We start from the raw sequence: 26,318 nt of genomic DNA on the forward strand, positions 1-26,318 counted from the left end.
CATGAACAGAAGACCACAGCCAAACCTGGTTGTAATACACTGGCAGAATTTAGGGTGAGCTTTTGCTCTCTGTGACATGACAATGTCTTATTAGTTAAGTTTAGAGTCTAGAATGCATCCTATGATTTTGTTTTATTTGTCACCCTTTGTTGCCAGTATTTCTGCTTACTATCATTTGAATTTCTGTTTTTTGTTAAATAAATTTATACTTGCTTCCTCTACAAACAAATCTAAATGCTGTGTGTTAAGCAGAGCTGTGTTTTGTGGTGTGCTGGTCCTTTTTAGAAACAGAGGATCTAGGAAGTCCGTGTGTGTCCAGGGGATTGGGGCTGGGCATTATAGAGGGATGGTTGGAGGACTTGGGGTTGATGTGTTCCTATCATTAACTTGTAAAGCAAAAGCGAGACCTGGGAGGCAGGGCTTGATGTTGCCACAGGCTGGTGGTGTTGGAGGACTGACATGCAGCAAGCACAGACAGGGCTTTCACATGGTAAGGTCAGGTAGTAGCGAGGTGCCTCATAACTGTGGCTACCCCTGGGAAGCATCACAAATGCCATGTCATGTTTGTATGATATATTTACATATTTGTATTGCACAAGGTGCTTGTATTAATGTATGTATTTTGTTAGGCTTGCTACTGTATCCTAGGTCTGCGCTGATATGGAATTGAATCCATTGGGTCCATGATTGATGTGATTCCGGAGGATAAATATCAGAGCTTACTTTTTAACAAATAGGCTAAATAAAAGGTGTGATCCTAGATTTTTGAGTAAAGCCCTAGTCATGATTCCGTAAGGGTAGGGTGGGACAGAATCCTCCCTCCTTCCCTAGTTGGGAACTTCAGGGCATTCTTCTGCAGCCACTGCTACAGCACACAGGCTGCTGTAACAGCCATGCCCAATGCCCATCCACCTACCCAGGTGCAGGGATTTTGGCCAATGGAGCCACATAACTGTCTAGGTCCATCCCACAACCGCTGCTACTGTGATGACATTAGCCCTGGGCCATGTTTGGTAGTTTTCTCCCAAACCTTTTCTGAAATTGTAAGGGGGCAGGAAGAGTGCCTGCTGTTTATAGGTGCCTTGATCTGCTGGAATTACCTGCTTTAGGAGTCATTGCCTAAGGCTTGTCAGGCTGGTGAACTAGGTACTCCTCTCTAAGCTGTTTCTATCAAATGCCCTACCGACTTTCGTGCTTTGGCAGTTCTAACTCCTACACCCAATGGCTGTGTGAACATGATAGGTTTTTGCAGCCTGAAGTCCAGAAGAGAGGGAGGATTCTTCAGTAGATCAGAGTCTATTTCCATTTTGCCTGAGTCTTCCCCAATGGGGAAAGTTCAAGATCCATAAGTTATGTGGGAAAAGGAGATCATATTTTCAGCTGTTAGTAAAGACAAAGAAAAAATGTTGACAGCTCTACTTTGCCCGAGGCCCTCTTGCAAGGTGGCGAGGCAGAGACTCTGGCAGCCTGGCCAGTGCATTTGATTGTCTTACTCAGATGTTAATATGAACTTGTGCTTTCACCTCAGTGCAGTGGTGTGGGTTCTGGCCCTTTAAGGGTATGTCTGCACTGCAGTGTAAGCCCAGGGTTAGTAGAAGCCATTTGGTTAATGAAAACCAGGGCTCCAGGTGAGGTTTGAAGTCACAACTTCAGCATGTCTCTACTCAGCACTGCTCTATAAGTACTAGGGGGTAGCCAATTGAGCCACTGGAGCACCCTCACCCTTAGCAGACCCTGGATTTGTTAACCTAGGACTTGTGAGTCTACACTCAGTTGTAACCCCAGGTTAGGAATTGTTGAACCCTGGGTCCCAACCTGAGGGTTCAGCATCTTCACTGCATTATGCAGGCCTGCATCCAACTACCCGTATCCCAGACTTCCTTGCACCTTCCCAAAAGGAGCCCTTTGTTCATGATCCAGAGTGGAAAAACTTGACTGTCCATCAAACTGGACTGTCCAGAGGACATAGAAAGTCGGCCTGTGGGATTGTAGAATACTTTTACAGAGCATGAATCCAGTGGGGCTGCATCTACACTGCAAAGCAACAGGGCTTGAACACTGGGTCCCGGCTTGACTCAAGCTCGGACCCTCTACCGCTGGGGGCTCCTGGAACTCTGGGGTCTGATCCTAGGGTTAGCACAATTTGTGTGTAAACAAATGGGGTGGAAGTGGTTAGACTTCAACCTGAGTTTGAACCCTGGGCTTACACTGCAGTGCAGACATATCCTAGAGATTATCACTATCATACGTGGCAATGGCATCTGTGCTCTGGATTTTGGACTGCAGGATGCCCAGACACACTCTGGGAAACTAGGTAGAATGCCTCAAGGATACCAGACTGAGCATCTTGTGTACTGCCACTTTAAGACTATCTATGCGTTGCCAGGTTTCAGGTCTTTCCCACTCTTAGGAGCACCAGATGCAGGCGAGTAGTGTTCTGCTTCTGCAGGGCTCGGGAGTCATTCTGTGCTCTCTAGTTCCAGATAATAAGGTTTGCTGTTTAAGGTACTTCACCTGTGAGCCTAAGTCTTCCTTCTAGCCTTCCAGAATTCCATCTGCTGCAACTGGGGCTAACACAGCTTCAGGTATTGCCAGAATGACAACAGTACGTGGGTCTGCTGCAGTGAAAACTACAAAGTCCTGCAAAAGGCAAAAAAGTGTAAGGCAGCATGCCAGCCTGTACGTGTACAAGGAGCCACCCCACAGGTGAGAGATTTTCTTCTGTTCCACTTGTAATGCAAATTGGATAAAACTATTACTGATCTGAGTGAAAAGAGGCATCATCCCTCTAATGTTTTTTCTGCTATAATCTATCCAAATGATGAATAAGAACATGAAGAGAGAGAGGAAACCTTTCATTATATTTTTCCTTAAATCCTTTTTTTTTTTTTTTAAATTGTGTTCCTTATAGGACCAAAATCATCTCCAGTGAGATGATTTCCAGTGAGGATTTATTTGAGTGATTCCAAAGGTATCATATTTTTCAACAAAGCTGCAGGGAAGTTTTAGTGGGTGTCATTCCCAACAAATGTAGGAAGCTGATACGAAATTTTTGGTTTTGTTTCATGTAGCATTGCAATTCTGTTTATATAAAGGAAAATCTTAATTGCCGGAGCTCCCCTGTAAGCATGAACATTGTTTGTTCTTCACTTACAGTACACAGTATGCGTTACAGACAGGGACTGAGAGCCTTAGCTCCACTGTTTAATTTGTAATGAAAGAGGTGTCAGGGTTCAAGTAATTTTTTTTTAACATTCATAACAGATGCAGCAAGCCCAGAGGTGCCAGGGCTATGAACTGCCAAGCCTAGAGGTGCCGGGGCTCAGTCTTGGCAAGCCCTAGAACAAATTAAGCACTGTTTAGCTCAACAAATACACTAACAACATCAGAAAAAGATAATTATCCACAGAAGCCAGTGTCTGGGTACATGTTTCATTTTCAGGGATGTGCTACTCTTACAGTGCCCCTGTAACAGGGGGTCCCACAGTTAATCCCCAGTACTCTCAGTGTGGAGGATTGAAGAGCTAAAGCACTCTAGGCATTTGTTGTCCCCATTTTAACAAAGAGACACTGTATCCTAATCACAATCAAAGTAGAAGATAGTGCTGCTCCTGGCAAATACATTTGTATTAAGTGCACTTGCTGGAAATGTTTACATAGCACTTAGTTCCTGAAAAATATACTGAGGACAGGACAGCATGGTGTTTCAGCTGTATGGTTTGAAATGTGGGGAGCTAGAGGGTTTGAATTCCTGTTGAGGGATACAGGGGTACCCCAAAATGCTTGATACTGCGTGCAAGCTGGTGCTTTCCAAAGGCAAAAAAAATTGCTCTTCAGAAGTATTTTTCTGAGCTACAGGGATAAATGTCATCTCTGGCGTTGATAGTCTAAGAGTAGCCAAGGAAAGCGGTGACTCCATCTACAGCAGAGAAATCAGCCCAATCCTCCCTCCAGTTTGGTGGGCTCCTGTTATTATGCTGTTGTTATAGACTGGATTGTATATGTGTCTATTCTTTGCAATAGTTCTGAATGGCAATAACTTGTTTTGTGTTTGTCCCCTATGGGTCTGGGTCTCTTCAGTAACTCAGGTGATGATAATGGTGATTTAAATACTGACAGCAATGACCCAGAGCAGATCTTCCAGAATATACAATTTCAAAAAGAGATCATGGCAAACATCCGTTGCAGACCATGGCCTATGAGACACAAGCTGAGGGCACTCAGGTAATGGAGTTTTCATGGACACTTTCAATCCCACCATTTATTGCTGCTTTTCCAGCTCTCACAAATTTGTTAACCTAAATTAGGTGTGAGCATGGGAATGGTTTAGAATTGCCAGAAAATCATGCAGCAGCTATCTTTCTACTACTCCATCATAGAGTAGTACAAGGTTGGGAATCATAGGATTTTGAAAATTAAAAAGCTTCTAAAAGTTGATTACAGCTCATTTTTGTATGTGTTCATTGAACTTTGGATAAGGCAGAAGAGCTTTGTCTTTATCTTTGCCCAGCATCTACAGGGTGCCGTAGGTATCACACAGCTCTTCATTCTTTACCATTTCAGCCTTGTTTCCAGCACCAAATTCAGAATCTTTGTATTGCTGGTTAGTGGTGATCAGAGATTTTCCTGAGCCATTTGGAATATTAAAACTATTCAATGATTCTGCATTAGAATGCTCAGGAAGGACCACTGAGATGTCACCATATGTATTGTACATTCTGTCAAAGATACTCAGCAATATGTTATCGGCCAAATTTTGTCCTCGTGCTCTGTGAAACACTGTCAAAAACAGCACAACTTCCCACTATTCAGGAAGGCTGTGTTTGAAAGTAATGAGGCGTTGGTGGATGAGGGGACAGAATTTGGCACTTCCTCTTTTAAATTATGTTTCAAATACCAGAGACTAGTGCCCATGTTTGCAGATTAATGAGGTACGTGTAGACTGTTGACAGCATGCAATGTAGTATCATCATGACAACAGAGTTTAAAGCCATAAGTGTTAATGGTTCCAAATTTGAAACACAGTAGAAAAGTTCATAACTTTCTCCAATATCTTATCTAAACTGCATCAGTCCTTTCACTGTGCATTCCATTTGACTTTTGTTTCCCCTTCTGTGAAATCTCTCCCTTGTCACCTCACTGTGTGCTGGAATGGCACTTTACTAACAAGGTAGGTTCATTTTTCTGCCCACCTTTGCCTTGTCTTAGGAAGCAAAGGGAGAATTTTCTCATATCCCTGGAGTGAGAGTCTGTAATTTGCAGCTAAACCCGAGCCACCTTCATGGATGAGCAAATGCCCTGTTCCTGTCCTGTCTGATTGTCTATGGTCCCTATTCAGCTCCCACAAAAGTAAAAAATTCCCATTAATTTCAGTGGAAGTAGGATTAGGCCTGTATGCATATCTTGTCCGATACCTCTGATTAAAATGTAACCAGTAGTTTAATATTAATCAATTGCTATATTGATAAACCCCATGCTTTAGACTATACTTTCAGAAGAAGTGTTGGTATCCACATAAACTGAACTGAATGAGGTATTATAATGCTTTTACTTTGAGATGATTTTGGTTACATTATTACAGAAAAATTCTAGAAACCAGGGAGCAGGGCACAGGAAAAAATTTTACTGAAGCTCTCCCTAAAGTGAAAATCTTACATTTGTTTTGCAAACTGTTGGGATCTGATCCTGTGGTTCTTTCTCAGACAAAACTCCCATTGATTTTAAATGGCTAGCAATACTCTTATTTTAAGGAAATGAAGTTTTGCCTGAGTAAGGACTTCAGGATTGGGCAGGTAGTCTGTTGTGACAATATTTCCCATTACTTGGCAACTTTTATTTATGTGTGGTATGGCCCATGTTCAGAGTGTAATAAGATTTTTGGTTACATGAAATGAAGATTCTGTCTTCCTCTGCAGACAAGCTAAGGAGATTGTGTTGAAATATGAAGGCAGGCTCACTAGAACAAGAGGTTACCAGGCAGCCGGTGCAGAGGTATGTCTGCTTTTCATTAAAACTACAGCTCTTTCCTATAACAATTATCTGGAATTCTCATTTACAGAAGTACCTATTTTCTGTGAAACACTGCTCCCCAGTTCAAGAATTGTGTGGAAGAAAAATCCAGTTATACGCTTCTTTTTTCTATTAAGAATTTAGTAATTACATTTTCGCAAATTAATTTAATGTATGAGGGATGGGCCTCATTCCAGTAACATGAGTATTTTTTCTTTTCAAATACTCCAGCAAATAATGAGGGTCTGCCAGAAGGTTGGTGATGGAAACAGGAGCCAAACAATTTGTATTCTATAAAGAGTTGTTGTGCTGAAGTAGGAGACCGAGTACAGTCGTTTAGTATGAAGAGTGTTCCTGCCTTTTTGTTTTCAAGGTATTGTTATGAACACTTATGGTAGAGATCCTGTGGAAAGATAGTATGTGATCTAGGGTTGCCACCTTTCTAACGACTGGTAACCAAACCCTCGAGGCCCAGCCCTTGCCCTGTCTCTTCCCCCAGGCCCCACCCCTGCTCCACCTCTTCCCCTGAGGTCCTGCACCTGTCACTCACAGGGTCTTCACCAACACGGCCGAGGCTGCTTTGTCTGCCACCTGTGGGCTGCACAGGGCCACGCACCACCACCAGCTGCATGAGCGACTGATGCTGCATTGCCTCCTTCCTTCCACTTAGGATTGCCACCTTTTCCACAGATCAAAAAAAACCAGACATCAGGGCTTGTCAAATGGCATCCAGGGACACAAGCAGAAACCCGGACTGTCCGGGTGAAAACCAGACAGGTGGCAGGCAACCCTAATGTGATTGTGTAATTAAAGACTGTATCATAATGCATACGCACAAGGAGACTGATTAAGCAACCTCTGTTCTGGTACTTCCTAACTTCTTAGGGCTTGCATTTACAAAGTTAATAATGTGCTTGTACTTTGGGGTGGAGTGTGCGTGAAATAGAATATAAAATGCAGTACAGCCAACTAAAATTTCTAAAGCTATATATTTATCTTTTGTTCTATCGACACATAAACAACAGTACTTTAGCTTTGCTCTTATGTCATCAGAAACAGTTGATAAAAAATACAACCTTCCTGGATAGTGGAGATTGTGTTTTATTCATCTGTCTGTGGGGTCGGGCACATGTGTGCACGCACACACACATTAGGCATTATGAGTGAAGTTTTGCCATTGACTTCATTGGGGCCAAAATTTCACTCGGTTTGAAAGATTTGAGTGCCTAAGGACTCTGAGCATGCAGACAACTGCTAAAATGCACAGGTTGGACTCATCATTAGTTAATACTTGCTATATTATAACAAATTTTTGGCTTTCACTTTACACTTCACAATGCCCTCAAAGTCTGTGGGTATCTCATCTAATTATCCATGTTGTGTGTTTTTACTTGTTTCTGTTCTGAATACATCTATATATTTCAGAAGTTAGTTACCAGTAATTATTGTGTTTGGCTTTGCCAGCTATGAATTAGGGAAACTAGAAAGACTTTTTTTTTAAAAAGGGTTAAATTCAACAGCAGAAGCGAGAGAGCTGAATTGTTCCTTAAACTAGGGAGACAGGTTTAGACAGTTTTTTTTTCCAGAAGAATATTGACCGATGGCCCATTTGGCAAACCATGAAATACACAATAGGAGCGTTACACCACCAAACTAAGCATTCACTGGTTGAATATCCTGAGAGAAGGATACTTAATTAGCAACTTGTAAGAGTTTACTAACCCTTCCATAGTTTTTGCACCCATCACTGTAGCCATATTTTTTAAAAAAGAGCTGGCAAATGTATGTAGTAGTATTTTCTAGCAATTAGATAAAATCACTTCTAAAGTATTGTTCCTTATGATTAAAACTAATAGATCAATGTTTGTTCATCTAAAAATTATACAGAAACATGACTATGAAGGTGAAAATTATTATTCCTTTTTATTAGGTGATCAGTATGCAGGACTAGAAGTCATTTTTTTAATCACTGCTGCTTGAGGTTTTTTCACATTGACATCCAGATATATATAATTTAAATACCTGCAGTGCAACCTGTACAAGTTGCTTGATCCCTTTCTCAGCCTTATGAACACTGCCTTCCAATTAAAGTAGCAACTTTGGTGCAGTTCATAGCATCTATTAATTCTTGCAATAACACCTTAATAGCATCATAAAAATTAATTAACTTTGACCATGTAGATTGATGCATTTGTTAATTAAAAGTTTGCTTCTGCTTTGGCTTTAGCAGATTAGACTATTTGTAATATGTTGACATTGCCATTTGCTTATATATATATATATATATATATTCATTCAAAATAACAAGATCTACTGTAAATTTGTGTTTAAAAATGACTAATGTACATAAATGTTGTTGCCATCCTGAAATTCAGTAATGAACAGAATACACAATATTTCTCTACTTTTGACTAAACAGAAGCAGATAGCATAAGAAAATGTCTATGAAATTATCTTGAATTACCTGATAAAATACTGCACTTGCATATAGTCAATTTACAATATATAGTACAGTTATTATTCATTTCTGAATTAAATAAGAAAAGTTATTATAATGTTTTGTGGGTAGAGGTTACTGGCATGAAATAATCTGAGTGCATATTTAAGGTTATATTTTTATTTCAAGGACTTTCAAAATTTGTCCTCAGTTGCGTACACAGTGACTTGTGCAGTCTCATTTGCACATGCAAATGCCATTGTGTGTGAAAAATCTACCTATTGTCTATGAAAATAATTAGCCACACACAAATTAGAGGCTGAATTGAGATCCCTTTGAAAATGTGCCCAATGGGTTCAAAGTAAATCCTCATACATAGAGTTGAGACCGTGTGATTATGCCGCAGTTCAGTATTAATGATCGCTGTCTCTAAGAAGAATTAGGACTTAGCTCAGAGTTACTTGCTCTTATACATTTAAAATTAGGTGTTGTATTCATTCATCCAATAAGAAATCTGGTTTCTTATTCAGTAGGATTCCTTAATAGATTACATAAACACAGTGATGCTGCCTTAGTCTGGTGGTAATTTCTGAATCTGTTTAAAATTCTTTGTGCTCATAAATTAATCTATTCTTGCATTCTCTTTCTGATGCATACTTTACTTCACTTAAATGTTCATTTTCCTTGTCACAGGTTTAGTTTATTCTTATCTTTCTTATTTCTTGTCTAAGGGCCACAGGGTGCCCTCAGTCACTTTTGTGCAACTCTCCTTGAGTTTATCCCTGATGATGATCTGTAGATGGAATTTGAGCTTGAGAGAGAGCAATGTTTGCATCTCTCCAGAAGGAGAGTCTCTACAGAGTAGGCAGAGGGAGCAAATAAGGCATGATCCCCTACATCAAAGCAAAATAAATCTTCTTGTTCTGTTGACCTACATGTTCCACAGCAAAGCTTTTACCGTGTAGGATATGTAAGTGTAACAATTCTCACAAGCAGTGAACTTGGAATCTTGAGCACTGAAGCCCAGGCCTCTACCATTTGAGTTAAAGGAGTAACTGCATTCGCTGAAAGCAGAGGTAGGGTGTTATCCTCAGTGTGGACATAGACTTTAGAGATATGTTACATGAGGAATTCCTTTCAACTTAGAATGTAACTCTTATGCAAAGCATTGAAGGTTCTGTGCCGCTGTTAATATATACCGCTTCAGACAAATAATGTGCTGATATATGAAAATATATCTAGGTATATTTCAAATGGGTCTAAATTTAAAATATATTGTATTTTTGTGTGGGTACCCTCATTGGTGGTTCCAGATATAAAAAGAATGGAGGAAAATACTCTTTGTATGTATTCTCTTAAGATCTTTAAAACTTCTCTCTTATATATGCATGTGTGGTTTAGTGGTTAGAGCATGCACTTGGAAGTTGGACTCCTGGGTTCTTTACCTGGCTCTCTGACTTCTGGAAAGTTTCTGAACTGTCCGTCCCCCCACCATGACTCAGTTTATGCATCTTACGTACCTCACAGGAGAGCTGTGAAACTTTTTAGTTGTTTTTTATAACATGCTTTCTGATGCTAGATGAAAGATGCTACAACTGGACAAAATACTCTGACACCTTTTTGACAGTTATTGCTTTATGTGCAAAAGTTACAAATCTCTTATTTCTGTGCCCTTTTCTTAGCTCTGGAAGAAGTTTGTTCGGCTTGCATATAACTTTGTGGTAATCTTCATTCCTTGGGAAATGAGAATAAAGAAAATAGAAAGTAAGTATGGAGATTTAGTGGGATTGTGCAATGCAAACCAAGCTGAAATACTAGGTTTAAGGGTTATGTTTGAACTCACTGAATTAGTGAAAAATATAACCATATTATAAAAACATTCAAAGTTTCATCAAAGTCATGTGGTTGTCATTAAAAGTCAACACATTTATTACTCTTGGTGTGTTAGATACCACATTCGTTTGTCAGTCATAGTCTTTAGCGATACTAGTATGATGTTACTACAGTGTGGCGACTACAGTTTAAAAGGCCCTGTAGTGCTATAAACTGCTGAAGTATTTTTGCAATACAGACATAGGGCCAGATGTCTGTACTGGGTCTGGCCCAAGATGTGCTCAGCACAGGACATGGAGTAGGAAAACTGGATCAAAGCCATCTATCCAGCCATTTGGCCTCTGGTATAATTTAGACAGTGGCAGTTCAGGCCACATTTGCTTTTGACTCTTGTCCATCCCTGACCTGCCTGTTACATCAGCAAGCTGGGAGCAGATGTCACAGAGCCAGCTTTGTAAGGGAAATTCTCCTAAATCAGAGAGTCTCCACTTGCCCTGTCAGAAGCAAAGGGAATGGAGCCGGGAGTCAAGACCTCACATATAGTCTATATTTAAAAATTAAACTTTCCCTGCAGTGTAAAGTGCTTTGAGATCTATGGATGAAAAGCATCATGTAAGAGCTAAGTATTGTGATTGACCACCTGTAATAACTATATTAAAGGTGGTAAAAAATGGAAAATGTATTTTCCTGACAATGTTCACATCTAGCTCTAATCTTGTTCTAAGTGGAAGGGATTTTTCTGTATTGCAGATATTTTCACGTGGATAAAAACTGCTCCACAATTATGACAATTTATTGTCAACTACTGTATTTATTTAGCTGTAAAATGAATGTTCAGATCAGACCATTCAGACTCTTTACACTGCTCCCTGTTTGTAGCAACTAAGGGAGCCAGCAGTGTACGTACCAGTGGGCTCTTCCTGCTCCTTCCAGGTGACAGGCAAACATTCTCCCTGTCTACATGGTGGAGTGCTCCCTCCCAACATGCAGTGAGGGCCTAATACAATCTGCCCCCACCCCACACACCTAGTTGTTAAAACCCTTCTGACCTTCTTGAAATTACAAGCACCCAGACTGCCCATTTATCCGCTTCTGCATCACCTTAATGACCAACATTGCTGACCCAACCAGTCGTGTGCTGGGGTCCCTACTCCCACCTATATAATGGAGATTGTGGATGTCAGTCTGAGGCCCCATGTGACTTGCTTTGCACAAAGCGTGCAATACTTAGGACCAATTGTGATCATGTGGACAGTGGTGGAAATCAGAATTTTTGTGTAATAAAATTGTAAACAAAGAGGGCCTGATTCTCTACTCCTTAATGGTGTTATGAATTATGAATAGTTCTGCTGTAGCCAATGAAGATGCACTGTGAAAATCAGAACTGGAACCACTATTTTCAGTCCAGACAAAATCAGGAGATACTGGAAATATCACATTTTAAAAAAAGACTGATCTTATTAAATTTCCAGCCTGGTTTACAGACCAAAATGGTTTGCATAAACTTAAGATGAGAATTCTTAGATGCTGATCTAAACAGGTGAGATTAACTACTACACATGCATTTTGACACAAGTTTCTGTATAAACAGCAAATAAGAAGATATGTATAGCCTGAACCAAGAAGATTCCTGTGATCATAACTACTTCACTGTAAATATTTGTTGTGATTTTTAAACGTATGAATAGCAGTTTATATTACAGTGCTGTATATTGATGTTATAGCATTTTCTCCATCTTGATCTGTGCATTGCAGAGAAGGAAAAGTTGTTTTTTTTAATGATCAACTAATACTTCATTAATAAGTGATACAGCTTCTGACAGACTTCCCAGCTGATATAAGTATTTCCTGTGGTTTCAGGTCATTTTGGATCCGGAGTTGCCTCTTATTTCATCTTTTTGAGATGGCTATTTGGAATCAATATTGTGCTTACCATAATGACAGGAGCATTTGTGGTCTTACCAGAGGTTAGGACATAACTCCAATATCTATAGGAAAAACACTGAGTGTAGCATTTCCCTTCCTAAATTAAATAAATATTCTGCTCAAAGGCATAAATGATTTTTTTCGAGTGTACAATTTAAATTATTTAAAATACCTTCCTCTGTTGAGCGTTATTTCTGCCAGAGGAGAAGAGAAACTTGCCATTAATGTCTCAGATGACATGACATTATACCAACTGACCAATGTAATTTAGATGTTTCTGATTGCTGATATAAAGGACCCAATCCTGCAAGGTGCAGAGCATGTGTTAAACACCCGAAGCTTCTCTTCACTTCATCTGGAGAAATCGGTGCTCAGATTCTCTCCGTTTTTGGCCCTTAGAGCCTGATTTTCAGATGTTCTGAGCATCCACGACTCTGTGACACTTCAGCTGGAGCTCTGTGTGATTGCCTGTGCAAACCAGGCCTTTAGAGTCTATATTTTCTTATTTATAAAGAGAAAAAGTCTAGCACACCAATCTAATATAATAGGAAGCAGGTTTTAATGTATATCAGTGTAAATTATTTAAAAATTGATCTTCCCCATACATTAGACTGTGCTTTAATAGCTCTTATGTCTATACAGTAATAACTTACCTAAAAATTAGACTTCAGGGGCTAACTTCTGCCATCAGATATACATGGCCCAACACCCATTGACCTCAGCAAGAGTTGAATGCAGAATTTGTCACTATGCTTCTAGTTTAGGAGAGTGAATGACAGTAATAGTACTTCTGATACTTCCCCTCAGGTAGGCAGTTTGTTGCAGCTTGTTTCAGGCTGTGCTTGACAGACCATGTGATAGAACTGTCTGCTTTACACAGTTTTTAAGACCTTTCCTCTCTTATCAGCTCCTGGCAGGAGCGCCATTTGGAAGCACTATCAGCAAGACCATCCCAAAGGAGCAGTTTGCATCAGCACAGGACCTGGACACCATCTGGTCACTGGGGGCAAGGCTTAAAAGCACACTTCATTGCTTTGTTGCATGAATTCTTCATGTGTTAATTTAGTCAGGTGTGGGTGCTGATGTTGACTGTATGTTGTCTTTGCAGGGTTATCTCCAGTACTCCGTTTTATTTTACGGCTACTATGGCCGAGATCGGAAGATTGGGAAAGCTGGGTATCGGCTGCCCCTGGCTTACTTCCTTGTTGGAATGGCAGTGTTTGCTTATAGCTTCATCATCCTCTTAAAAAAGTAATGTTTCCCTTTTATTGGTGTTTGCCCAGAGATATATATTCAGGCTGTCTGAATGATATATTCTTTCCCCTTCCCTCAAAGAGTTCCTCCTGTATTTAATTCTGTAATTCCTGTATCGTATTCAAGCCTGCTAATATCAGAGAGGCATCTTTACTGGTAGATTAAGGACAGGACCGGGATCCAGGAACTCCTGAGCTCTACCTGTAGCATGTTCTTTTGCTGTCACTTACCCTGTCTCCTTCAGCTTCCCTGTCTACAAAATGAGGGCAATGTTTAGCAGATGCTCAGGGTGTTGTGGGCGTTATGTAGTTAATGTCTGTACAGTGCACTGAAGATGTGGGGCCTGATTTTCACTGAGGGCTTTATGTGGCAAGTATTATGACAAGAAACTTAAACTGCTACCTGTACATTTTCTGTACTACGATTCCCATCCAGTCAAATACAAATATAAGAATGCTGTCATAAAACTCTTGGCATTGCTTGCACTGGAACACTGCACAGTACTCAAATGTGGGCCTATTTATTTCCTTTGTTATTCAGGTAGAAGGACTGGAAGTAACACAGGCAAGAGAGCCTGCCAGTGCTGACAATAAATCTAGAAATGTGCAGTACTTAGTGGGGCAAGGTCACTTTATCCTCTCTCCATTCAGTTTCCCTTCCTCTCAGGGTAACTAATTGTCTGATAAGTTGCAGCCCAGGAGGATTTTTAATATGAGCTGTAATAGCTGTGTCAGACACAAAAATTATCACTCTTTTTTTCATTAGATGTGTTATTTTAGGTCAGGATGGTCAGTGTTTTGGACACTGGTTCACACAGTGATTACACATTCAGGTTCTGGATGAAGTTTGCTTTTCTCTACCCGCAAAGGGTGCTGCCTTAGATCATTGACTCTTTGTTTGCCCATCTGTTGTGACCCTTCTACCATTTCCTATCTGAGGTGAAACAGTTCTTATTAGCCTCTGGTAAGCCACACCAGATGCACATTGTATTCTGTTATGTGAAACATCTGCAGAATAATATATAGTCATATGGCAATGGCATACGCTGGTAGGCCCATATGGCTATTACATACCCAGATGGGCCAAATGTCCAGAGAAAAGGAGGAGGTGACTGAATTTCTGACTGCTACGCTGATCCAATGAAGACAGTTGAACCAACTATTTGCTGTACAGTAAAATTCTACCTATTTAATTATTTTCTATGATACTTAGAGAGAAACATGGTCTCATTTAATGTATTCTACAGCACAAACTCATATTTAATATTCTGAAGAAAACAGAGCACAAATATCTTTGATTAAAACAAGATAATTTATTTTCATATTGTTGGGGTAGTTTTTTTGTAATGATCACCTAACTTCTTTAAAGACCTTAAATTGATTTATTACATCCTTAAGAAGGTCTACTCAAGAAGGGTGGGCTATTTTTTAAAACAATAGCTGAGTAAAGTATCACTAGTTTTTTCATCTATCTGTTGTCTTTTTACTGTGCCATCACTATTGTTATCTGCATTCATAATACAGGATAGCCGTCGATCCTGTGTAAGATCATCACATTTTTGCCAGGCTATCTCTTGATCATAGTGATAATGCTCTGACATTGCTATGACATCTTTCCTCCAGTCAGATCCTACACAGGGGTTTTAAAAGTGAATTTAGTCTGGTGAAAGGTATAAGATGGATAGCCCTTGAGACTGAAGTCTTCAGTCAGACACAGGCAGCAGTGCACATTTTCCCATACTATCCAACCAATGTGCTTCAACTGTGAATTGGAGTATGCATTCCTGGGGACAAGGAATAGTTCAGTCTCTGTATCTTTCTCTGTTCTTAGGTTCTCTATTGAGATTGCCAACAAAGATACCAGTTAATTCCAATTTTGGTCATTTTTGTGGTATAGACACCTGTGAACCAATTCACATCACATAAACCGTCACACATTTACAACAATTAACATTTATTATTATTATTATTATTCTTTTCCAGAATGGCAAAGAACTCAAGAATGAGTCTAGCAAGTGCCTCTGATGAAAATTATACTTTCTGCTGGAGAGTGTTCTGTGCTTGGGACTATTTAATAGGAAATCCAGAGGCTGCAGAAAGCAAAGCTGCTGCAATAGTTAATAGTATCAGGGTAAGCAATTAGACTCTGAACAAAAGCATAGATTAGGTCTATTGCTTTGTAAATAGCAGAGTGGTGTTTCATCCGTTCCATTCCATACTATTTCTTTCCTGTTGTGCATTGCTTATTTCTGACTCTGATTACCTAGCAGAGGGCTAGTATCAAATATCTTATTGCTGCTTCATGCACTTGATCTGTGCGCCCAACTTTCACTGATGACATGAGTTATGGTCAACAGGCATGATATGTAAATTAGAGCTTCGCATCACTTTGTCACGTGACATTTTTGTCAACAGTGTCGTTCCGTTTCATTTATTGTGTGATGTTCCGACAGCAACATCTTAATCCCTTTATTACATGTGTTTTTTGGAGTTAAAAACCTTGAGACAAATTCTTCCTTGCTGCAACTCTAATGAATCTTTGAATCAGGATCCTTTTAATATCCTGATAATATGCATTTATATTGTACTTTTGCCAAAACAGTTCAGGGGCATTTTATACCTAGATCAACATTAAAAGCTGCATTAAACATGAACCTTTTCCATTTAGATTTTTAAAAACAGACACAGCTTTCCTAATATCCAGAAGTAATTGATTCCATAACCTTGGCACATCGTCACTAAAAGCCCTTTGTCCAAATGACTCCAAATTGTCTAGGACAAACCAATAAACACTTTGATTTGTATCTCAAACACTGGGATGATTTATGCTGATATTATTTTGTAACATCTACATGTGGGTGTTGCATGCCTCATGGGAAACATGCAAGTGCTGTATGCAGTGTTGTTGTAGCTGTGTTGGTCCCGGGATATTAGAGAGACCAGGGTGGGTAAGGTCATATCTTTTAATGGGCCAGTTTCTGTTGCTGTGAGAGACAGGCTTTTGAACTACACCGAGCTGTTCTGAAATGCAAGCTCAAAAGGTTGTCACGCTCACCAACAAAAGTTGGTCCAATAAAAGATACTACCTCAGCCACCTTGTCTCACACGGGTGATGTGTCCTTTCTCTGAACAACTCATAATCTAAGGGTCCCATCCTACAGTCATAACTGCTAGTGGGGACCTCAGGTGCAGTCCTATTGAAGCAAATGAGACAACACAACCCACAGATCCACATTAGTGAATCCTAGAACAGGACTGGGATCTAAACAGTGAACATATTAGAAAGGAGTGAATATAGCATACGCCAGGAAAGAGAGGGTGATAAAGTTCTTAATGTCTTTGTTCCCCCAAAATCTCCTTTACTGCTTAAACCCACAGCATGCAGTACTCTTATTAAGTAAAGAAGCACAGAGCCGTATGTCAGCTGTTCCCTAATGCAGTGCAGGATCTGGCCATTTTAACTTCTATGGTTTGTAACGGGTAGAGGAAATGTTTATTGATTTTACTGAATGCTGCTAAAATGGTAATTCTGTGTTTCTTTCAAGGAAGCTATATTGGAAGAGCAGGAAAAGAAGAAAAGCAAAAACCTGTATGTATACATGGCTGAGGCTATTTTCAAAACCACTGTTTAAATGCAGATATAACATAATGTTGACCTATTTGTTTTCTGACCTAAAAAAAAATGCAGGAAACACCTACTTGTGCAAGGTGTCCTATCTGTAGCATTTGTTGTGTGACTCTTTTCCAGGGCTGTGACAATATGCTTAAGGATTATTGCAAACATCCTTGTGCTTCTCTCGCTTGCTGGAAGTATTTACATCATTTACTTTGTTGTGGATCGATCCCAAAAATTAGAGCGCACCAAAAAGGAACTGACGCTTTGGGAGAAAAATGAGGTACAGTATGTCAGCTGTATTTGACCTCTTTGTTAGTCTGTAACTGTGCATTCTGGTTAGAGTTCTGTGTTCTGCAAAGTCTTCACAAGCCTCTTGGCTGGTTACAAATTACTGTTGATTTTGCTGATATCTGTCCATAATATGGGGAAAAACTCTGCCCAGCAGCCCCTCAATGGGTATAGATGAGCCATGGGATTACTCCAGGTAGTAAAGTTAAACACATGCGTAATTGTTTTCAGAGTCAGGGCCTTAAACCCATGAAGGAAGTGTGCACTTCCTATGCGTAATGGAGCACAATTCTGCAAGGGTCGATTGCACTGGCGTTTTAGGGCTGCGAGAATAGGTCAGGGGAGACATGGGGGTGGAGCTTCTGCTACATGGATCCCCTGCACAATTACCACCTCCACTGCACAGCGAGGGATTCTTAGTGGCCACAGTGGGAGTGGGGATGCAGCAGTTCCTCAGGACACAGGGCCTGCAATTCTACTTGGCCCTTACATGGGCCGCAAAAGGAGGAAGCTCTCTGTGCATCCTCGTTAAGAGCCAAGCAGATGCTGGTCCATGGGCAATAACAACTATTTCAAAAGTATTAGCTTGAGGATAGCAACTGATGAGTCAGATCAGAGAAGAACACTCTTCAGATTTCTTATTGTTAATATAAAGGTAATACTTCTATAATAACATAAACTGTAATGTAGTTACTAAGGTGGGAGGCTTCTTAGCAATATTCCAGATCAAAAATTCTGGGTCACAAATGTCCTTACTCTTGTCAATGACACATTTAAAAGTAGAATTTGCTGAGTTATCGCAATCACCGCTAAGTATTTTTAGTGCATCATCAAGATTTCAATCAGCAAGCAAAGAATTCTTAAAGTACCAAAGAAGGCTATGAAAAAGCATCATAAAGACTGTCTTTCCATTCTGTAGGTGAGTGTTGTTGTTTCACTAATTACTATGATTGCACCCTCTGCATTTGAACTTGTGGCAGCGCTAGAGATGTACCACCCTAGAACCACTCTTCGCTTTCAGCTTGCCAGGTACTAGGCATATTCAGTATCAAAGCAATTTTTGGTTTGTTTGGTGGGAGGGAAGAAATGTACTGATGACACATTTTACTTCAGCCAGTGTAGAACATGAATAGAAGTCTTCGGAATAACCCTGCTGGATGACTGTCCCCCATATATTATGCTTGTTGTTTTCAGGGTTCTCGTTTTATATCTGGGAAACCTCTACAGTTTAATTATTGCTCTGTTGGATAAAGTGGACAGCATGAGTATCGCTGTAAGTATAGCTGCTATTATTATAAGTCTTAAAACTAGCTAACTTTACACATAGAACTATTATTGTAGCATATTTAAAGTCCAAAATAAATTTGTTTGAAACCCAAATATGCCTATTGAAATATAGTGGAACTCTGATTAGAAGATCAGTTGTGGTATTCATTTATAAATCTTTTCAGTCATCTAGAAATTCAGATCCATAGGGATGCTGATAAATAACACAGATAGCCATTCTGTGCATCGTTTAACTATTTTGGTAAACTAGGTCACCATTTTAGACCAAATATTTCAACCTGGTCTAAAATCAACTTCCTGTTTTGTGCCTACAAAACTAGTAGATCATTTGCACATACAAATCAGGAAATTAGGTGCCTAGCCACCTAACTAGTCCATGAAATTACATGGCTGAGCACATAAATGGGTGCCTTTGCAATTTTGGACACATGGACATCTGCACAGTTTTTCAGACAAATGGAGACCACAGCTGAAAATGTAGCACTTAGACACTTAGATTAAACTTCTGTTCCATTCTTTCAGGAAGCTGAAGCTAACAGCAGTGCAAGTAACTGGATAGATTCTACCACCTTCTTAGCCACCAGAACCCTTCCCGAAGAAGACAACTTATCTACAACTATCCCTGATATAAGAATTAGGAGAAACAGTACATTGACTCTGGAAAAGAGTCATACTCAGAACTACACAATACCTCTCGTGCTGGTTAACCAGACAACTTCCCATCCCTACAACATGCAAAGTCAGAAGGATCAGTGCTGGGAAACATACGTTGGTCAGGTAAGTCCCTTTTTTCCCTATTAAGAAAAATAGACTAAATACATTGCTTTGCTTTACTAACAAATTAAAAAATCAGATGGAGGTGTTATATTCCTTTCCAGAGACCTTATCAAGGCCAGACCTAAGAATATACAGAGTGACATGGATCTAAAATAAGTAGTACCTGTTGTCTCTCTCTGACCAACCCTCCCATTCAATTCACCTGGAACTTCTGCCCTTATACAATGACAACCCACCTGATTTACTGTTTATATGCCAGATTCAAAGACAGAAAATCCAGCTGTTGAATCAGACTTGACTTAGCCAGCAATTGTGGGGGCACAGAATGGGGCTCTCTCATCCAAGCAGGGCAGCTCTGAGAACGCAGAGAAGCATGAATCCCCCTGCACTCAGAGTCATCACCACAGCAGTCCCAGGGTGGCTGGGTGGAGTCCCTGCAGGGAATTCCCCTCTGGTATTTGCAGTCCTGCTGGGTGCCTGACAGAGATACATAAGTGGGAGCTGGAATGAATAAGGAAATCTCATAGAAAACCCGAGGTAATTATTGCCACTTACTTTCAAGATTTTAAATTTAAAAAATAAGATGAGTGCCAGACCCCACCAGTCCTTGTTCAGGCCTCGTAGTTCATAAGTCCCTACCCTACTCGGGCAACTGGAGTTCCCCTGGGGGTAAAAGGAATTCCTGGGTGGCATAGAGGGCACTTTTGGACAGTCCAGGACTGGAAAGAGGCAGAGCACAGCACAGCACACTGATCTGGTGATGGCCAGCCAGAAGAACAGTCCCTAGGGAACCTCTGTAGATGATGTAACTTAGATATTTGTTTCAGACATTAGGAGATTCTACATTTGACGGGGGGGGGGGCTCTAGTTAGACTGAGGGTCAAATCAATGGAAAGATGGCTTGGAGTCCTTCTTCCTGCTCCAGTTATAGATCCTGCATTGAACACAGCTCAGCTAGACCTGGTGCATCAAGCCCATAGGGGTGTACTACTGTTCATATCTTGTCTTTTAGGGCTTGTCTACACTTACCAAGGGATCGACGATCGATGCATCGGCGGTCGATTTGGCGGGTCTAGTGAATTCCGACCCGCTAAATCGACCGCAGATTGCTCTCCCATCGACTCCTGTACTCCACTGAATCGAGAAGAGTAGGGGGAGTCGACGGGAGATTATCTGCCATCGACATTGTGTAGTGTGGACCCCGCGGTAAGTAGATCTAAGCTACATCAATTTGAGTTATGCTATTAACGTAACTCAAATTGCATAGCTTAGATCGAATTTCCCCTGTAGTGTAGACAAGGCCTTAGACTGAGCAACCAACCAGCACATACTCAGGATACTGAGAGCACATTGCAACTAGAACTGTGTGAAAATTTTGCAATGAATTGCCCGATGGGCAAAATTTGCATATTTTCAAATTTGGAAGGGTGTGGCGGGGGGGAGTTCCACATATCAGTGGCAGTGCTGTGAAAGTCTGTCCCGGGGCCCAGGTTGGTTAGCGGATGGACCAAGGGGAGGATCTGAGCTCTCCACCACTTTCTCTGTCCACTTTGCAGGGATGGATGTGGACGTTATTATTCATTATGCTTTGACAGTGTTTCTGTGTTGTGAAATGTCCTTTTCTTTCAGCGCTTATACTCTAAAGCCCTGATCTTGCATTCACATCTGCACTGGAAGACCTCTGCAACTGTGCACAGACTCAGAGATCCACCCGGACAGATCTGAATGCAGGACTGAAACCTAAACCAATCAGGTGATTGTTCACATGCACATTGTCCCATGTCTCTGCATGACCTATTCATTCTGTTCTTTAAGCCAGAAGGGAATTAGATGTTCTTCCAGTACTTTACACAATAGGAAACTTGTTTTCAAACCCCTGCCAGTTCATCAGTATGGATGCATGTGGGGGAGAAAGAGATGTACAGTGTGCAGATGTGCTTGTTATTGCAGAAAACTATCTGTCCTGGGATAATAGTTGTTGGTAGATTGCCCCTATGAGAGGTTGGGATTTGTTTGTAGCCCTTATTTTGGATTGCTGATGATAGAACAAAAATACTAAGGGGAAATTTGAACTAACTCTACTCCACCCACCCCCCAAAAGGTAATTTAACTCCATTATGTCTCAATGTGTTTTGGTCTCAAAGGGCTTCATTTATCAGTGCCACACTTCCAGTCTGGTGGCCTGAACCTCATTGGATTAATGGGCCTCTGCATTGTTTAGCCCCTTGTTCAAAAACAACATAAGAATGGCCATACTGGGTCAGAGCAATGGTCTATGTAGCCCAGTATTCTGTCTTCCGACAGAGGCTGGTGCCAGATGCTCTAAAGGGAATGAACGGAACAGGGCAATTATCAAGTGATCCATGCCCTGTCATCCAGTCCCAGCTTCTGGCAGTTAGAGGCTTAGGGACACCCAGAGCACCAGGTTGCATCCCTGAACATCTTAGCTAATAATTTATCCTCCATTAATTTATCTAATTATTTTCTGAACCCAGTTACAGTTTTGTCCTTCACAACAACCCCTGGCAACGAGTTCCATGGGTTGACTGTGCGTTGTGTGAAGAAGTATTTCCTTATGTTTGTTTTAAACCTGCTGCTATTAATTTCATTGGGTGACCCCTGGTTCTTGTGTTATCTGAGGGGGTAAATAACATTTCCCTATTCACTTTCTCCACGCCAGTCATGATTTTATAAACCTCTATCATTTCCCCCTTAGTCATCTCTTTTCTAAGCTGAACAGGCCAGGTCTTTTAAATTTCTCCTCAGATGAACGCTGTTCCATACCCTAATCATTTTTGTTGCCCTTCTCTGTACTTTTTCCTATTCTATCTTTTTTTGAGATGGGGACCAGAGCTGCATACAGTATTCCAAGTGCAGGCATACCATGGATTTATATAGCAACATTATGATGTTTTCTGTCTCCTTATCTCTCGCTTTCCTAATGGTTCCTAACATTCTGTTCGTTTTTTTGACTGCTGCTGCACATTGAGCAGACGTTTTCAGAGAATTATCCACAATGACTCCAAGATTTCTTTTTTGAGTGGTAACAGCTAATTAGACCCCATCATTTTGTATGTATAGTTGGGATTATGTTTTCCAATGTGCATTACTTTGCATTTAACAACATTGAATTTCATCTGCCATTTTCTTGTCCAGACACCCAGTTTTGTGAGGTCCCTTTGTAACTCTTCACTATTTACTTTGGACTTAAATATCTTGAGTAAATTTGCAATCTTTGCCACCTCACTGTTCAACCCTTTTTCCAGATCATTTATGAATATGTTGAATAGCAGTAGTCCCAGTACAATTTCCCTGGGGGATGCAGCTATTTACCTCTCTCCATTCTGAAAACTGACCATTTATTCCTCCCCTTTGTTTCCTAACCTTTAAGCAGTTACTGATCCATGAGAGGACCTACCCTCTTATCCCATGACTGCTTTGTTTGCATAAGGGCCTTTGGTGAGGGACCTTGTCAAAAGCTTTCTGAAAGTCCAAGTACACTATATCCACTGGATCACTCTTGTCCATGTGCTTGTTGACCCCCTCAAAGGATTCTAATATATCGGTGAGGCATGATTTCCCTTTACAAAAGCCATGTTGACTTTTCCCCAACAAATCACGTTCATCAAGCAAGAACTCTTTATTTAAAAAATAACAAAAATATTGGGTTCTTTAGTCTGGTTTGATCATCTGGGGCAAAATTCTCCTTCTGGATTTGTCTGGCAGATCTCTATTCTGATATTCTCCTTGCCCTATATGTATGCAGCTCCCAATGAAATCATTAGGACCTGCACTCTTGTAGGGTGAAGAGAATATTGATGTCATAGTGTGTCACTCAGCCAGTTTACATCCAACTACATCCTACAGGTTCTATTTATTGTCTTGTGTTTGGGAGCAGTTGAAAGATTTGGATGATTGGAGTTCTTAGAGGAATAAGGTAGTTATTTATAATTGGTTGACTTTTTAAAAAAAGTATGCGCCAAAATTGTTTGGGGCTGGAGTTTTCTTGTTTAATTATGTGTTTGAATTGTGTATTTTTTAAGACTCTGTTAAAGTCCCATGAACCTTGGATAGCCATGCACAGATACAAGTTGTAATAATAAATAGATCCAGTGTGTCTCTTTCAGAGCACTGTGATCTCATCTTTAACTGGTTATGCTCTTGGTGTTAAGAGGCAGTACTTCTCAGCACTAATCAAAAATGCATTAAAAACAACCATGTACAATAAATCCAGAAGCATGACTGCTATAGCAGAAGTGAAAAACTTTGTTAGTTAATAAAGATAACTTTTCAAAACAGACAGATTGAGTCATTAAAAAGAACATTCTAATTCACTATAACCAGTACTTTATCTGATGCAAGCAATAAGCAGCATGATGAACGCTGGCACCAGACGTTTGCCCTTCCTGGAACAGAAACATGTAAAGAAACATTAAAGCAGGAAAAACTAATTGAAGGGTACGTTACAGATTCAGGGTATGTTACATCAGGATTGTAAGCATGAGTCAAGTGCAAATATCTCTAGAGCTTTATGCAAATCCTTTGCTTTGAACATGACTCAATAGCTTGGTACAAACTGTGTTTCAGGAAATGCTGAAGCTGTCAATTATTGACATGATTTTCACAGTGGCAAGCATCCTACTAATAGACTTTTTCCGTGGACTATTTGTCCGATACTTAAGTGATTGCTGGTGCTGGGATCTGGAAAGCAAGTTTGTAAGTACAGACTTTTATTTTAGTAAAATCATTCTGAAATATGATGAAAATTGGACAGACTAAGTCTCCCTTAAGGCCGTTGAGTTCATCAGTAGTTTCTTTGGCAACAATTAGGTTATCCATATGGGCACAGTAAGCCTAAGGATATAGGTACACTTCAAGCTGGGGATGTGATACTTGCACTAGCACTGCTCAAGCTAGTGCACTAAAAATAGAACATTGTCGTGGCAGCACGAGCAGCGGCAGGGGCTAGCCACCCCAAGTGTGTGCCTATCAGAGCATGCTAGGTTAGGTACTCAGGGGGGCTAGCCACTCACACTGTCATGGCTACACCCTGAGCTAGCTCGAGTATGTCTTCTTGAGTTGGGAATCACACCCTGAGCTCGAAGTGTAGACTTGTCCTAAGGGCATAGGTAGGCTGAATTTAAACTGGAGGGCACAGAGCAAACAGTGAGATTACTTCAAGCTCGCTGCCAGCTGTGGCCAACGCCCTGACTCCCACATCATTCTCATAATGAGATTATGGATCAGTCCCACAGTCAAAGATGACTAATAGATGGACCTTTTGAAAATGGAGAGAGTGGGTGGCTTCTAGCTTCCTCTCCAGCTATGACAATGCCCCATGAGATATCAAGTGATGCAAGACACAATAATTATAAGCACACAGTCCTGAAAAATAAAGATCACAGTAAGTAATGCTTGGCTAGGGAGCAGCTGTTGCCATGAAATCCTGATATACAGTCTTGTCTTTAGTAGCTAATTTAAAAAGTGGAGTGGAGTGCAATTAGCTTGAGTGTCCCAACCCCCCAAGTGCAGGTTTGACTACATGCCTGCTGCATGTCGAAGAGCGATACTTACACTGGAGATTTCAGACTGCAATCTATTCCATGAATTTATATAGGCTCATATTTTAGATAGTAGATATTAAAAATATTGAAACAAGTTGTTCACAATTCATTGTATTTCTTGTAGCCGGAATATGGAGAATTCAAAATTGCAGAGAATGTGCTACATTTGGTCTACAACCAAGGAATGATTTGGTATGTAATATATATAAGCATTTTTCTTGTCCTTGGTTGGTTACCAAGATAATTTATTACCTAAACCTCAAACTCACCATATATCCAAATAGGAGTTTAGTAAGGGAGCATTGCATGATTATTAACATTTTCACACTGATACAACATGAGAGGTTATTTAGAACTACTCATATACCTTATTGTAACATAACTAAAATTGACTGGAGGCATGTTGATTACTTTGAAATTATATATTTCTTTCTAGGATGGGAGCCTTCTTTTCACCCTGCCTCCCAGCATTCAATGTTCTGAAGTTGATTGGGCTTATGTACCTGAGGAGCTGGGCTGTGTTAACATGTAACGTACCACATCAGCAGGTTTTCAGAGCTTCAAGGTTAGTTAAAATAAAGACAATATTCAATGTAAGGAGAAGAAATGTATTATCTGACTAAATGAAATGAGTAGCCTTGAATGCTGGAAATAAAAAGTAAAATTAGATTTAATATATTAACTTTGAGGCCTTCAGCAAAAATCTGTAAAGGAAAATATAGTTAGTGAAGAGAGGGAGATAGAAAGCAGCATTGTATTGGAGAGAATTATCAAATGAAAGTGCATCACAAGGGCATAAAGGGACCTGTGTAGCTTGGGATTTGTGATTATACACAGAACCTTTCACATCTACGTCACAGGGTCAAAGTCAGTAGTGACTGTAAGTTATTACTGGATGCCTGTTGGGGTTTGAATCCGGCCCTTTAAGAGTAAATCATATGGAGTATCCAATTTATAGAGTAGAGTAGATGCAGCTTATACTATCAAAAAAATGTTTTTGCTGTATAGCTTATACTGGTTTCCACAGTAAAATAAGCTACACAAGCAAAAGCATTTTTTACATCAGTATAACTGTGTCTACACACTAGAGCTTTTGTGGGCATAGAAACATTGCAAAAAAAAAATCATACTCCAAACTGTCACTGAATTCAACCATTTAAGTAAGTGTTTGCAAGATCGGTGCCTAGTGTTTCTTTATGTATAGGGCCCTACCAAATTCACGGTCCATTTTGGTCAATTTCATGGTTATAGGATTTTTAAAAAATCGTAAATTTCATGATTTCAGCTATTTAAATCTGAAATGTCACTGGGTTGTAATTGTAGGGACC

At 40.2% G+C, this 26,318-nt stretch overlaps 1 protein-coding gene across 1 annotated transcript in view; it reads left to right on the plus strand.

The window, feature by feature from the left end:
* The first annotated feature begins 2,450 nt into the window (after positions 1 to 2,450).
* The window catches only part of TMC3 (transmembrane channel like 3), a 31,626-nt gene continuing 7,758 nt past the window's right edge, over positions 2,451 to 26,318 (plus strand). Inside the window, exons 1-16 of the mRNA XM_074964796.1 lie at positions 2,451 to 2,706; positions 4,081 to 4,224; positions 5,916 to 5,991; positions 10,129 to 10,210; positions 12,140 to 12,246; positions 13,113 to 13,211; positions 13,314 to 13,456; positions 15,442 to 15,589; positions 17,004 to 17,047; positions 17,207 to 17,354; positions 18,282 to 18,391; positions 18,557 to 18,635; positions 19,172 to 19,426; positions 24,014 to 24,142; positions 25,115 to 25,182; positions 25,427 to 25,555. Of these exons, the coding sequence (XP_074820897.1) occupies positions 2,597 to 2,706; positions 4,081 to 4,224; positions 5,916 to 5,991; positions 10,129 to 10,210; positions 12,140 to 12,246; positions 13,113 to 13,211; positions 13,314 to 13,456; positions 15,442 to 15,589; positions 17,004 to 17,047; positions 17,207 to 17,354; positions 18,282 to 18,391; positions 18,557 to 18,635; positions 19,172 to 19,426; positions 24,014 to 24,142; positions 25,115 to 25,182; positions 25,427 to 25,555 (1,871 nt within the window). The 5' untranslated portion in view covers positions 2,451 to 2,596. The remainder of the gene's footprint in view (positions 2,707 to 4,080; positions 4,225 to 5,915; positions 5,992 to 10,128; positions 10,211 to 12,139; positions 12,247 to 13,112; positions 13,212 to 13,313; positions 13,457 to 15,441; positions 15,590 to 17,003; positions 17,048 to 17,206; positions 17,355 to 18,281; positions 18,392 to 18,556; positions 18,636 to 19,171; positions 19,427 to 24,013; positions 24,143 to 25,114; positions 25,183 to 25,426; positions 25,556 to 26,318) is intronic.

Source organism: Natator depressus, chromosome 10 (genome assembly GCF_965152275.1).
Source record: "Natator depressus isolate rNatDep1 chromosome 10, rNatDep2.hap1, whole genome shotgun sequence".
Lineage (NCBI taxonomy): Eukaryota > Metazoa > Chordata > Testudines > Cheloniidae > Natator > Natator depressus.